A 15,948-nucleotide genomic window follows, 5' to 3' on the forward strand; every position below is an offset into this window, starting at 1 on the left:
CTGAATGGAAATAAAGACAGACTTCCCTCCACCCTGGTGCCTTTCGTTCCCTATGCTTCTGATGCGTGAAGTGGCGGGAGCGAGCATCCTTGCACCTTGTCTGGTATTTGAGGATTTAATTATTACAGAAATGTGCAGGGAATATGGTAAAAAGTTTTTAATGTATAAGTTGAAATGGCTATATTTTTACAGAGATTTATTTCATGTTATGGGGATGAGTGGTTTACCCGCATGCTATGTCTGTGTACCACATGCGTGCCTGGGACCTGTGGAGGGCAAAGGCGGGTGTGTGATCCCCTCAAACTGGAGTTACCGTTGGTTGTCAGTTGCTATGTGGGTGCTGGGAACCGAACCTGGGTCCTCTGGAAGAGGAACAAGTACTCTTCATCTCCGAGCCATTTCTCTAGACTTAAGTTTTGTTTCGTCTTTAATAAGCTGAGGAATGATGGGCTGTTAACAGCTGCTTAGGACTCAGTAGACGGCTCCGCACCCACTCACACACGGTCCGCAATAACTGGACTCAGGAAGCTATTAGTAATTCTTTACAAAGACGTGAAGTCGTGGGGAAGATGGGTTGGTGGGTCCTAGGAGAGTTCAAAGGGAACAGTGAAGAATGTGTACATGTATGAAATTTTCAAAAGATAAATAAAAATAACAATATTGGACTGGAGAGATGGCTCAGCAGTTAAGAGCACGGGCTGCTCTCTCAGAGGAACAAACACCTGTGATCCAGTTCCAGGGAACCAATGCCTTCCTCTGGCCTCCAAGGACACCAGTCACGCATGTGGTGTACAGACACACATACAGGCAAAATGCTCACACATGTAAAATAAAACAATAAATACAGAAATAAGCATGTTGCTATGGCACCTTATATGTTGATTTTTTTTAAATGTTAAACTAGCATTGCATTCCTGCACTAATTCCCACATGAAGAATCTATCACCAAAGATCAACTTACTTTCCAGTACAGAGGATCAAACCCAGATCTTTGTACATGCTAAGCCAATGTTCTACCATTGAGCTACACCTTCAGCCCTAGAACTGATATTACTTTCATCATAAATATTTGGTACAATTCAGCAGTGAAATCATCTGGGGCTGGAGCTACCGTGAGGAAACCATTTAACTATGAACTCACTTTTTAAATAGATGTAGGGCTACTTATACTTTATATGAACATAAGCTTTCATTCTTTGAAATGCATGCCCCGTAGACCAAGGACCATGCTGTGGGATGGTCTGTATGTCAAATGTGTTGCTGATTGGTCAATAAATAAAACACTGATTGGCCAGTAGCCAGACAGGAAGTATAGGCGGGACTAACAGAGAGAAGAACTGAGAGAACAGGAAGGCAGAGGGAGACACTGCAGCCGCCGCCATGACAAGCAGCATGTGAAGATGCTGGTAAGCCACGAGCCACGTGGCAAGGTATAGATTTATAGAAATGGATTAATTTAAGATATAAGAACAGTTTAATTTAAGATATAAGAACAGTTAGCAAGAAGCCTGCCACGGCCATACAGTTTGTAAGCAATATAAGTCTTTGTGTTTACTTGGTTGGGTCTGAGTGGTTGTGGGACTGGCAGGTGACAGAGATTTGTCCTGACTGTGGGCCAGGCAAAAAACTCTAGCTACGGGACCAGGTCATACGTTAATTAAATATTTTGCTTTTATAGAATCTGCCAGACTGCTTTTCAGCATGCCTGTATTTTGTACTCCATCCAGCAGTGTGTTAGTGACCTGGTTTCTCACCCCACCAGCACTCAGATCCCTCTGCCATTCTGATGGACATGGAGTAACAGAGCCTGGAGTTGGGGTTGTGTTCCTCTAAGGCTGGTGGTACCCAGCCCCCTCTCAGGTGTTCATTCATCACATCTGTGAGGCCTCTTCAGGAGAATGTCTGCATGTGGTCTGCAGGTTTTCTAAGTGGACTCTGCTTTTATGGCTCTAGGCAGTGAACCCAGGATGTTGTACATGCTAGGCAAGTGCTCTACCACTGACCTACATCTCCCAGACCATCTTTAAGTTTTTCTTAAAGGTCTCATTAAATTTCCCAGGCTGGCTGTTCTAGTTTGTTCTCTGTTGCTGTGATAAAAAACATTCTGACCAATAGCAACTTGGGTCAGAAAGTATTTATTTCATCTTACAGGTTCCTGTCCTTCATTGAGGAGAGTTGGGGTAGGAACCCATGATCTACTTTGCATGTGCATGATCTCTATGTGCATGCAGATCCGCATTTCAATTGAGGTTCATCACTTTATCTGTGCATGGTCAGTTGTTCCAATTATTTGTTGGAAAGGCAACCTTTCCTTCTTGGAACTGTTTTGAACCTCTTTCTAAAAGCTGTACCTGGGTATTCCTGCAACTGTTCCAATGGTTTATGTAGCTGTTCACCCACCAAAGCCATGTTGTCTTCATTAGCACTACACACACACACACACACACACACACACACACACACACACACACACCCCTTAACATCAGCTACAGTGCTTTTTTTCATTATAGGTAGATGTTTTTCTGCTTTTCTGCATGCCTGATAATATTTGATTGGTTTCCAGACAATGTAGACATTTTTGTCTCCCTATCATTATTTAGGGGAGTTGTTCTATGATTCATATAGTTAAGTTACTTGAAAAGAGTTTCATCCTTTCAAGCCTTGTCCTTAAGACTTAAACTAAGGAAGCGTTACCATTCTGTGTATTCTACAAAATACCCAAAGGAGGACCCATTCTCACTGACCACGTCATCACTATTCCCAGCCTTGGGTGGTCTCAGAGCACAGTTCCCTCTGATCCCCTGCCTGGTCCAGTCCTCAGACTCGGGTAGTCTCCTCAGTCTAAGGGTTGATCAGTTTCTGAATTGTGCTTATACAAGAAGACAAAAAAGCAACAGCCCCACGTTCTTCCCGCAGAGTTCCTAGTGTCATTTCCCTCAGGCCAAGACTGGAGGATTGGGGAATACTCTCTTTACTTTCCCCCCCTCACTCATCAGAGTGAATTGCTTTATCAGATGGTCACATAGTTACATCCCCTGAGGAGTTAGGAGCTATTCAGCACCAGCAATTTTTTAAATGTGTCTGACATACACGTGTTTATACAGCAGTAGTTAAAGGCCATTATATGCATGGTCTGAAGAACTGGCCCAGTGGTTAAGAGCACTGGCTGTTTTCACAAAGGACCCAGGTTTGATTCTTAGCAGCCACATGGTGGCTCACAACCATCTGTAACTCCGGGGCATCTGAAGCCCTCTTCTGACCTCCATAGGCATCAGGCATGCATGCAGAATACAGACATACATGCAGGCAAACATCTATACACATTAAATAATATCTATTTTTGAAAATTTTTTTTTAAAAAACCTCTCTTTACATATGGATCCCTGGGATCCTTGTTTTTAAAACAGACCGCTGAGCTTTGACAAAATGTTCCTAACTGCTGAATTGAGCGGTGGTTAAACTGGATCCATGTGTTTTTATATTTTTGTGTATATTTAAAGCTTCCTATCACAAAAAAAAGAAGAAAATAAAATTCATTAAGATCCTTGGGCCTATACACCTATACGACTTCCTGGCTTGTTACCTGTGACCACGTGGTCCACATTGTCACAAGTGTCCTGAGATCCTTGGGCCACATTTGGAGAAACACTGGTGCATCATTAGTGCATGGGCTGCTTGCAAGGTTTTGTACACGGCTGCAGTTTCCCCACTCCTACCCCACCCCCTACTCCCACCCACCCCCTACCCCCATCTCCCACCCACCCCCACCCTTCCCCCACCCCCGCTCTGGTGCCGCCCTGATCTCGGAGAATTGGAACACTCGGGTGAATGAACGAACCATCTTGTTCCGGCGCGTCAAGTCCCCACCTGAACATCCTCAACATCCTGAACGACGGGATCCTTGCAACCAAAATCATAAGCACGGAACTCTCCTCCAGTCAGAGATGCAAGCTCCTTCAAGAACTCGTTAGCAGCCTCGTCGTTGTAATTGAAGGAAATGGCATAGATGGGAATCGTCTGGAAAAGTCTGACGTGGTCCATCACCATTTCTGGTGGCTGAAATGATGGTAAGGGTCATGGGGAAGGGTAAGAGAGAAAGAAAAAGGTATCATGGGACAAACTCTTAGTACTGGCCATAGGCAGTCAAATTCTGAGATAGGAATTGCTCGTACAGTGAGTGACCTTTTGTCTATCTGTTATTTCACTTCAATATGCAAACCACCGACCAAAGGGCACGGGGACCCAAAGGCAACAAAGCCCACCATCTGCACCCAACCCCAGGCCCCGCAGTGCTAAGCTGGAACAGTGTTCCAGCGCCCCCCTGTGGCATTAGAGAGCTGGGGAGAGAAATGGCGTGCCCTGGACAGGACCGCAAGCTCCGTGGAATGCCTTGGCCACTCCTATCTTCTACCTGCTGAAGACTGCCACAGCTGGTGTACACCCTGGGAGCACTGACGAGGAAGACTCCAGAGGTCACCATCAACCTCTTCCCACAGCAGCCTGGCTCCCTCTGGTTCTTCACAGATGCTTACTGGCAGGTTCCTCTGGGCTGCGGAGTGGAGGACCATGGCCTCTCGCACTCCTGTGAAACAGTGAGGAAGCTTTTCTCAGGCCAGGGACGCTCTTGTGTTCCTCACGGAGGCTGCCAGCTCTCTTCAGTCCCTTTGAGGAGGCTGAGCAGCAAGCTGTGCAACCCAGGGCAGTGGGAAAGCGGAAACGGGGTTTCCTTGCTACCTTAAGGACTCCCCAGGCAGGCTCCCCACCTATGACTTGCCCATCCCCTAGACTTCATAGGGCCCGTGTTAGACTTTATCCATTATTCTCATTTTAGAATGATGTAAAATTATTTGTCCCATCCATTTGTAAAGACTTTGACTTTGAAGGAGTCCTAAAATAACCATAGCCACAGCTGGACTAGACTTCGCCCATGCCCACCAGAGGACACCTGGGTAATAGACTCTTTCCACCTTAATGAAGACTGACATTTCTAAAATTCTTGTAACATGATGAGTTTTAAAGATGTGTGTCGCCTTCTAACGCTGCTGGTCTGACCATGAAACGACCAGTAAGCGGATGTCGGTGGATCTAGACATCCACGTGTTCATCCAAGAAGAAAAGACTGCTGAGTATTTTGAATCACACTGACCTTATACAGCAAGCTTCCTCAAAGGTGGGGAAAACTGCCAAACAAATGAATCCACCCCATTCCCACCCCCAAGGGTTCCTCCCTCCCGCCAGCTAAGCTTAGGAAGAATGTCCTGAGCGATCTTGGGGCTCTTCAGCCATGTGTTGGCTTGAACTTGTTTTTCCACTACTAAAACAATGGAGGCTGGGCGGGACTTCTTAACCTATTTTACACAGAACACAAATATCTGATATCAGTTTATTTTGTTGACAGAATCTCCGAGACAATGCAAAGTAAAGAGGCCCACGTGTGAAAAGGTAAACATGAACACCAAACACTTTGAAGCATCTCTAGGTTCCGTTTCTGGTAACTGTCATTTGGACTCCAGCTGTCCACGTTTAAATGACCCACAGTCTCTCTCAGAAAAGCTACTGATCCTCAGAAAGCTATCTGAATGTCCTTTGGATATACTGATGTGAGGGTCTAGATCCATGGAAGGCTATGCTGTGTGGGAAGCCCTGAGCTACTGAACCATCCTCATATTTCTTGGGGTTTCTGGACATCCACGCAGCACAAGTATAAAAATTATCTGCTCACCAGCACCCCAGACCTGTTTGCTCTTAATTGAAATTCCACCTGGGTTACTAATATGATGAGCCAAAAGGTAGTTAACCTCTTTCTCCCCACCTCCAGCCTTCTCCTCTCCCCCATTGCCTGCTCCTGAACTAGGTACCAAGTCCTGCTGACTCCAATGGAAGTCCCTTCCTCCCCGTTCCCCAGCTACCAGCTGCCACTGCTTACAGGCCCTTGTCGAGGTCCCAGAAGAAGCTCTGGCACAGTTGACTTGTTCCTAGCATTATCAGGGCATCATGTTTCCAAACTATGGAGGGGTGACAAGTTCTGTTTCTATGAAAGGTCCCCACTGAGGTGACACCCACCCTTTTAACCTGCATGACATCCCCGCATCAGACTTCCTCACCTTACATTGCACACTTCCATCATGCCCAGGTTGTTCCTCTGAGCGTGACCCTCCAACCCCTATGCCCACCCTTCTGTACCCACTACCCAGGACAATTTGGTCTCCTCTTTTCAGAAAGCCTTTTCTCTCCTTTCCAGACACAGTACAAATGCCTGCCTCTACTAGAGGACCTTTCCTGGTTTTCTGTTCATCTTGTATAGCTAAATTCATCCCTCTGTGCTGCTAGTCCTAGACCAGACAATCTCAGCCCCTGGATTGTATCAAAATGAACTGTATACATCTAGCACATTCCCTAAAGGTAAACTTCCCTAAGGCAAGGATCGCTCAAACCTTGGCACCACCCAGGACACACAAGAGAGTCACAGACGGCTTCTGAATAGAAATCACCGTGAAGTTGACAGGGAAGGCATTCCAAATTAAATTTCACTAACGTGCCACTTCTCTGTCATAAATCTAATGCAGCGGTAAAATCTGGTGGCTTCAGTATTTAATCCTTGAGTCATTTGACACAGGGTATTTTAGAACAGGCAGTCTGCACATGTAAACATCTTCCGAGGCAGGACACATGTTGATACTAATTCACTTTAGCAGTCAATTTACATTGTGCTGGCCTGGAAAATCCTCATATTTACTTAATGCCTGTAGTACTCGTCTTTCATTCACAAGGCTCGAGAGAAACAGAACAGGCTCTTCTAAAACTTTCAAATTTTTTTTCCAGGCAGGCTAAACAAAGCCGAGAACGTTTCAGTTGAAAGGCATGCTTTTGTTTAAGGGAGGGTGAAGCTAAAATTAGGGAGAGGACCGAGGACGTTGCCCGGTGACATGTTTAGATTGAGTCCTCAAAGGAACGAAATTGAAAGCAATCTCCACGGTCCTAGTTTGTCATAAGACATAAAGCAGTGTGCAATGGAAGGCAGGCATCTCCTTCCCAGGGCATGGTCTCTAGGCCTGTGAATATGGGTCACATTAAGCATAAACATTCAACCGCCACCACTACGCCATAAATGTTCCTCAGTTATAGAAGTCAAGGGTGTTCCTTGGTGTCTTTTCTTACCTCAGTACTGGTTCCCTTTGCCAGGGACATAGCTCTCAATATCTCTTGTTGGGGGGGGGGGGGGGCTGGATATTGAGCCCAGAGCCTTTTGAATGCTTAGGCAAGTACTCATCCCTGAGCTATATTCTTAACCCTCTTTTTAAGTTTTTCAAAACAGCGTTTTGAGACAGGGTCTTGTTAAGTTGCTTATGTTGGCCTTGAACTCATCCCATAACCAAGCAGCTGTTGAACTTGCCATCCTCCTGCCTCAGCCTCCTGTGTAAGTGGCGTGACAGGTTTGAGTCACCAAGATCAGCTTCTCTGCCTTGTGATGTCCTCTGTAAAGATCTCAATCCCCCTCTCAGCCGTCCCTTTCGGGGCATTCTTCAACTCCTCTCTATTAGCAGTTTGAATCAGTACCTGATCAGGTCTCCCGTCTGTCAAAAGGTAGATGGCTTGTGTTTCTTTATCAGCAAAAGCAATTTTCAGGGCGTTCAGGGTATTTGTGGAACTTCCAACCTATGGGGGAAGAAAACAGACACTCAAGAGATTGCACAAGCAAGTGAAATGTATTCTCTGCTCAATGAGAAAAAAAAAAAAGAAAGAAAAGAAAAAGAGCATCTGAAATCAGAGACAAAATTTCATTGAGAAAATGATTTAAAACCAGCAATGCCAAGAAGCCAAATGCCCAGATGTGCCATCAGTCCAAGGTCTGCTCTAAGCCGAGGCTGTGGGTTTCCTGTCTTGACAACAGGGGTCTTAATGCATTTTCATCTGTGTGTCTTTGTGCACGGTGCTAACTCTGTCAGCAGAGCTGAATCAAGCAGCCCGAATGTATCCCAGTTGGGATCATATTTGTTTCAACTCAGGATTTATTCATGCCACCCAGTGTGAGTGTGGTCTTATTGATGCCCTAATGACAAACACATGAACGTTTCTAGCACAAATCCAGCCTTAACACGCATGGCATATTATTGGGTCTTATGTGAATGCATGGGGTCCTGATGTTCTGCTCTGTGCATGGCAGAAAAAAAAACAAACAAATATATCTAGCAATCTGGATCTAATGGGTTCTGTACCCCTGGGATTCAATCAACCAAGTTAAAAATATTCAGGAAGAAAATTACACAGATACTGAATGTCAAAAAAAATCATTATTCCCCAAATAATATATTATAGTAAGTATTCACTGTACTCTTGTAAGTATATAAATAACTTGAAGGTGATTGAAAAGATACAAAAGAATATGCACAGTTCACATGCAAACATGCTTCATTTTGTGTAAGCCACATCTGTCAATTTGGGTATCCATGGGGAGGGGCTGATCCTAGGACCATTTCCCCATGGCTATGAGGGCTAACTGTATAAATTAAAATCATAATCAATCAAAGAGAATAAATTATGGCTTATTTTCTCTCTTACATATAACATTAATCATAATACCATCCACAATTCTTTGTATAAAAAAGAAAGAATATACACATTGCATGTCAGGGGGAAATAATGATAGGTTTTTAACAATGTCACCAAACACTTCGGACAATTATAAATTTGAAAATCTCATGAATCAGTACAGAATGGGATGAAATCAGATAAATGTAGATTCGCTAGAAAGCACTTTACTTAACAGCCAAAAATGACTCTTACCAAGATATAATCTTTGTCAGTAAGACACACAGGACTTCAAGATTTCCAAAGCCTACTTAAGCCTTCCCCTTCATCTCAGACCCAGGGTATCAAGTCAATCCGAGTTGTAAGCAAGAAAAACAACTGTGATTGATCCAAGCAAGAGGGAATGTATGCAAAGGACATCTGGATGGCTCACAGTATTGCCATCTGGCAAATAAGCATAACTTGGGACCTCACACCGTAGAGCAGGGGCCCCAAGCCTCCTGCAAGCCTGCCTGGCAAGGGCTCCACAGCAACACCACCAGGCCACCAGATGCTGTGGTGAGCCTCACCAATCCGGGGGCTGTCAGACATGAGATGGACCAGCAGTCCACCGCCTCTGCCACCCAAGAAGCTTCAGCAGTCTGCATATGGCACCACTGTCATGGTTCTCGCGGGTAGACTCACCGTCCGGAGTCTCTGTCTCTCAGTTCAAATCCAGGGAGGTTACTCCAAGCTTGGGTGCCTGAGCGCTGCAACTGGCCCCTGAGCTGAATGGAGGCCAGAGTTTCAGCTTCCATATGGTGAACAGGTTCTACCTCCCTTACAGAAATCAGGATGAGAAGATGGGGGACCAGTGGCCAAAAGAATGACAAGTGTCCTGCTCATATCCAAATCTTGTCAAGCTTCACTGTGGGCCTTGAATGCCCTTTCTGCTGAGAGCTGCTTAAGCCCAGACACAGGTAGGGAGGCTCCGACTCCTCCCAAGCAGTTCCGCTCCCCTGGGCCTCTTCCATTAGCCTCCACTAACTCTCCCTGGGTATTTAATAAGCACCCGAGACCCACGTGCCATGCATCATGCTGGCATGAGAACACAAATTACCAAACCAGATCAAACCCTGTCTTGAGAGGGATACCCAGAGCAGTGCTGAGAGCCTGGAGATACTACCGAGCACCATGCTAACACTGCGCCCGTGACGCAGGGCATAGGTTGCATGTCTGAGTGGATAGCAAAAGACACCTCAACGTGGAGCTGGACCAGAAGACAACTAAAAGATGAATGGATGAACAGGTAACAGAGACTATAATGGGGACCCCCACTTCCTATTTTGTTCAGGACTGGACAAGGAAGTTATTGCTGTAGCGTCCACATGAGGCACAATGTTATAAAAAGTGGTGGCAGCGCCGAAGATAATAAAAACATCCGCTGAGTAAATCTGCTGCGTATATCCCGGGCTAAGCAGGTACTGTTCCTGCATTTTTACCCTATGGAATAAAGAGACTCGGACTCAGCAAGTTTTACTCCTGTGTCCCCGGAAGGTCACCCACCAGCAACGGGCAGCCCAGGGATTTGCCTTGCACCCCTGTGACGGCACCGTGCAGGAACTGAATGGGAGTCCCAACAGCATGGCGGGGAGAGTGGGGGGGTTGGGGTTGGGGTCTGAAAACCAAACTGTCCCTGGAACAAAGGCCCACAAATGTAAGCCAGATCGAACGGGCTAAACCTAAATACAGTGTCTGCTTGCTAAATGAGAAGACTTCAATGGGATTAGAGGCTCCTGACATAATAATAAAATTTTCCCAGAATGCAATAAAGAAAAATCACTCATCACACAAAGAACCAGAAATAGCTCTTTTGTCTGAGAAAAGTGGTCCAACTGATGCCCTCAGAGGTCTCTGAGACAATAAAGCAGATAGATTATTAATACTGCAAGAGTTCCAGAAAAAAGAGAGAGGGGAGAGTGAAGAATTTTTAAAAATCTTCAAAAACAATAGCTTTAAAAAAAAAATCCCCAAGGGGCCAGAGAGATGGCTTGAGGCTTATAAATGTATACTGCTCTTACAGAGGACCCCAATTTATTTTCCAGCACCCACACTGGGTGGCTCACAATCGTGTGTGACAGCTCCAGGGGGATGTGATGCCTCTTATCTACGTAGGCACCTGCATTTACATGCACATTCCCACTTCATGCACACATACGTACTCATAATTTAAAATAATGAAAATAAATCTTTTTTTTAAAAAATCCTCCAATTTGCTGAAATTATAAAAACTATAATTCAAGAAGCTGAGGAAACCCCAAAAAGGTTAAAAATCTGTGAAAATCATAGCTAGATACATTGTATGTACATACATTGTATGTAAATTTTTGAAAATTAATGACAAAAAAACCCTCCCGGGCTGGAGAGATGGCTCAGAGGTTAAGAGCACTGGCTGCTCTTCCAGAGGTCCTGAGTTCAATTCCCAGCAACCACATGGTGGCTCACAACCACCTGTAATGAGATCTGGTGCCCTCTTCTGGCCTGCAGGCATACATGCTGTATACATAATAAATAAATAAATCTTAAAAAAAAAAAAAAAAAAAAAAACCCTCCCAATGAATAGCCAAAGTGAAACAGCATATTACAGTACCCATTAAGGAATTCCGATCTGGGGGCCAGCCACTTCTCCTCTGAAACCACAGAGACATAAGGAAGTGCCCCAACTTGTTTCAAGTGTTGAAAGAAATGGATCTCCAATCGTAACTCACATCTGGTGAAAATATCTACTTCGGGGCTAATGGAGAGCTATGAGACTCTATTGCCGAGTCTCATCTTTAAAGGGTGGCTAATGGAAGCTTATGACTCAAAAGAACAGTAATAGAAAATCAAACCCTGAGCATGGAGGTCATTCCAGGAGACCATCCTTAACTCCCCAAAGTTCTCAAATCATGGGTTACAGTTTAAACAGGTTGCATCCCAATAATGATTGTATACAGAAGGGCCACTGCAGTTACACTTTTAATATGTATGGAGCATAAGGGGTGCAAATTGAAATCAGGCTTGTTCACTTGAAGTCGTAACACATCAGGATCAGGAGCTGTGACACACGACAACTTGGCATACGGAAAGCCACTAGAACAAGCATTCAGAAAACCACACAAGGTGCTACAGTAAAAAGGAAAATGAATAAGTTAAAATGGAACACTAAAAGTGCCCAAAGGACCGAGGGGAAGGCAAGAGAAAAGAATGAAACCAAGGATTCCATAATAAGCAAACAACCCAATGGTAGACATTAGCCTTAGATGTCAATAATCCATACATATGGTCTTAATACCCCATTACTTGGCAGAGATTGGAGAACTTACAAAATCTTGACCAGATCCCTTAATGTCTACAGAAAAGCCACTTCAAATACAGCAACATGGATAAACTGGAGATAAAAGGATGAAAGTGATACACATTGTAAGTTTATTCTTTTAAATAGGAATGGCGATGTTAACGGTACACTTTAGTTTTCGGGGGTGGGGTTTTTTTGTTGGTTTTTGTTTGCAGTTTTATTTTTGTTTTTGATACAAGATCTTGCTAGGTATATAAGAAGGCTTCCAACTCATCATCCTCCTGCCTCTGCCTCCTAAGTGCTGGGATGTGCATGTACTACAAAGCCTGACTCACTACATGCTTTAGAGCAGTGAAAATTACTAGGAACAAAAGGGCACATTAAATAATGACAAAAGACTCAATCTACAAAGACAGCAACTCTAAATATATGTGCACCAAACAGCAGAGTTTCAAAATACACAAAGCAAACTTTGATGAAGCTTAAAAAGAAAAAACAATGGAGAAATGATCAACTATGGTTATTTTTCTTTAATGGTCAGCACTGTGGGAGCTACACTCTATAAATTTAAGTGTTTTACTCAATTTTTCATAATTCCTAGTAAGTTTTCAATTTTTATGAAACACTTGACAAATTTAAGAATAATTTAAATCAAGCCAAATTTGCCTTCAGCCATCATGGAATCAAAATTAATAACAGAAAGGCAACTTGAAACTCTCCCAACACTTGAAAATCAAATAATGGGTTTTAAATAATTCAGAGTTCAAAAAAACACAAAAATTGAAAACTTACTGAAAATTATGGAAAATTAAGTAAAACGCTTAAATCTATAGAATGCAGCTCCTACCATGCTGGTGGGGAAATCTGTGCCCATTAGTAGGTTATACTGGGACAATGGAAACGCCTCCAAGGGCAAGCTTTGTTATTAACCAAAGAACCTTCAAGAAGGGCAATGCCCACTCAGAGCCAGCAGAAATAAAGAAATGATCCAAGAGCAGAATCACAGAAATTCAACTGTACAGCAATACAGAAACCTAATGAGAACAGGGTGGCTGTTTTTTTTTTTTTTTTTTTTTTTTTTTTTAAAAAGTCAATGTAGCCTAGGTACAGTGATTCCTGCTATAATCTTGGCACTTGAGAGGCTCATGAGAAGCTGGATTTGGGCTAACCTGAGCTATACAACAAGAGATTGCCTCAGAAGAAGCCAGGCATGATGTCACACACCTATAATCCCAGCTACTTAAGAGACTGAGACAGGCCGGGCGGTGGTGGCGCACACCTTTAATCCCAGCACTCGGGAGGCAGAGCCAGGCGGATCTCTGTGAGTTTGAGGCCAGCCTGGGCTACCAAGTGAGTCCCAGGAAAAGCGCAAAGCGACACAGAGAAACCCTGTCTCGAAAAACCAAAAAAAAAAAAAAAAAGAGACTGAGACAGGAAGACTGTAAGTTCAAGGCCAGCCTAGGCAACTTAGCAATCTTAACCTCAAACTGAAAATTTTAAAGGGCTAAAGATGAAGCTCAGTTGCCTAGTATGTTCAAAGCTCTGATTCAATTTCCAGTGTCACAAAACAAAAACAAAAGTCTGAAGAATGTTCTAGAAAGTATCAATCAGTGTTCTTCAGGTGTCAAGATCATGTAAATCCAAGGAAGACCAAGAAGCTTTTTCCTCCTGGGGGAGACTAAGAAGATACTGCAGTCGGAAATGTTTAAGTGGAAAATCTCATGGGCTCTGATTAAACTGACTAGCATTCTGTTAATAGTACCAATGGGAATAAAGCAGGACCCACTGATGTTTTCACCCAATAAGATTGAATGTATAATACCTCATTAGACAGCAAGCTCTCCGTTAACAACACAGTTCCTCTTACTGGTAGTATGTAAAAAGAAGAGAACATTGGTAATACTGGAAACTTAATGAGTATGACCTTGACACTCTATCCCAGGATAAGATATCCAATTACTTAAAGATATTCTCTTCTTATTCAACGTACTTCCTTCCTTTCCCAGTTTACAAACAATCCCAAAAGAACTGGGGACATCCCAGGGTCTGCCTGGGCCTGCCTGCTTTAATCAGTCAGGATTCTGGGTAACTGTCTAGTGTGGCTGCTGAGCGAATCTAGGACTCTACTCAAGCAGTGAGCTATTTTAAGTAACTTTTTAACAGCTCTGTCTCAGATATTTAAGTGTCTCTCAAATATCTGGAATGCCATATGGTTCTGGAGCACATTCAAACTTAAGAGAAGCTCAAGGCAAAAGAAAATTCTAGAAGAACATCTTTCCCAGTAGCCCACATGGCAAGAAACAACAGCTTCCCTGATCTCCAAGAAAAACTCGGACCTGAGAAATGACTTCACTCTCTCCCTGTATCCTCCTCCTCCTCCTCCTCCTCCTCCTCCTCCTCCTCCTCCTCCTCCTCCTCCTCCTCCTCTCTCTTCTTGCTCTCAGCCTTAGATGCTCAGACTGTACTGTCTCCAGGAGTTCATTGCTTCTGAACCAAGTTCAGTGTTAGCAACAGCTGCAGTGGCCCCTTTGAGCCTTTGAAACACTGATGGAGTGTCAGATGGGACAGATCTGAATGCCTGAGCACCCAACATACTATCTGTTGAAATCTGTCTTCATCACGAGGCTGCAACATGAGCCCAGGACAGATTTGGAAAGAGAGCCATCTCTCCTTGTCCAAAGGTTACACACCCACAGATCCAGCCAACAGTGGAATGAGTACACATGCATGTACACACACACACACACACACACACACACACTCTCGCTCATACACATTTGCTTGTGCATTCTCGAGTGATTATGTCTAGAGCTGGGGAGGTGGCTTGCTCTGCAAACGATGAGTATCTGAGTTTGAATGCTCAGAACTCATGTAAAAGTTGGGTGCAATTGTGTGTGTCTGTAATCCCAGCGCTGCTATGATGAGATGAAAGGCAGAGAATTCCCAGAAGCTCACGGGATAGCTACCCTGGTGGATGGAAGCAGCAAATAACAAAGAAGCCTTGTCTAAAACAAGGCGGAAGATGATGAGGGTCAACACACAAGGCTATTCTCTGGTCTACACACAAGCTCGGTGGCTCATGTATGCCTGCATTCGCATGCACAAATCTGCATAGACACACGTAACATGCATATGCCTACTATATATAAATATACACACATAAAAGATTGTCTGTTTGGACCTATACAGGCTTCCTCCCTCCCCCTCCCCCGTTCTTATTCCCTAAATGATACAGTATAACACCTGTGACTTGCACTGGGTGTTGTGAGTTGTGCAGAGATGATTTTTGGCACATGGTGGGTTTGTGTGGGCTCTCTGCAAATCTCACAGCATTTTATATTAGGGATCTGAGCATCTGTGGCTCTCATGAGATGCGGGGGAGGTCCTGGAATCAATCTCCCATGGATACCGAGGGATGATGACTATAAATAGATGCTTATCTAAACTTTATGATACTCACTAATGACATTGGATGGATGTGACCTTTGTAGCCAAATAACAGCCCTTGTATAGACACTGCCTTTCTTGGAACTCAACTCCATTTCTCAATAATGTCCATCCTATGAGTAAACTCAGTACACACGGGACATTTTCAGACTTCTCCCAGACTAGACATTTTACCTTAATGTCTCTAATCCACGACTCAGCCTGTTCCAAATTATCTTCATTGATTTCAGCAAGTTTTTCCCGCCAAGCAATTGCCTGACCGTCAAACGTCACAAAATTGAATTTGCTCTTGTATCTCAGCTGTTCCTGGAAGAGACCATTATTATTTAACCATAAAACCACTCAAATGTAGGCAAAGATAGAGTCTCTAGAATATCCATTTTTAGTTCTAAAAGCTAGCTAAAAATTATGTTCAATTGGAAAAAAATGTTTCTGCTGCAAAAAGGCATTTGAGTCAAAATTATACAGTTTGGATGTTTGGCCTCTATAGATGTTACAGATGAACGTATAGACAGTATTATATGCCACATATGTATATGTAAGCCATATTGTACTGTAGCATTAAATACTGACTTTAATACTGATATTAATGTTATGTTAAATAAGCAAGTTAAAGGCTTAAAGAAAGAAAATTCAAAATGTCATCATTTTGGCCA

At 43.7% G+C, this 15,948-nt stretch overlaps 1 protein-coding gene across 1 annotated transcript in view; it reads right to left on the reverse strand.

Annotated features, from left to right (window-relative positions):
• The window catches only part of Vwa3b (von Willebrand factor A domain containing 3B), a 180,197-nt gene that overhangs the window by 68,957 nt on the left and 95,292 nt on the right, over window positions 1–15,948 (reverse strand). The window contains 3 exon segments of the mRNA XM_059281386.1: window positions 3,868–4,056; window positions 7,558–7,656; window positions 15,467–15,598. Of these exon segments, the coding sequence (XP_059137369.1) occupies window positions 3,868–4,056; window positions 7,558–7,656; window positions 15,467–15,598 (420 nt within the window).

The sequence above is a fragment of the Peromyscus eremicus genome, chromosome 16_21, assembly GCF_949786415.1.
Source record: "Peromyscus eremicus chromosome 16_21, PerEre_H2_v1, whole genome shotgun sequence".
NCBI lineage: Eukaryota > Metazoa > Chordata > Mammalia > Rodentia > Cricetidae > Peromyscus > Peromyscus eremicus.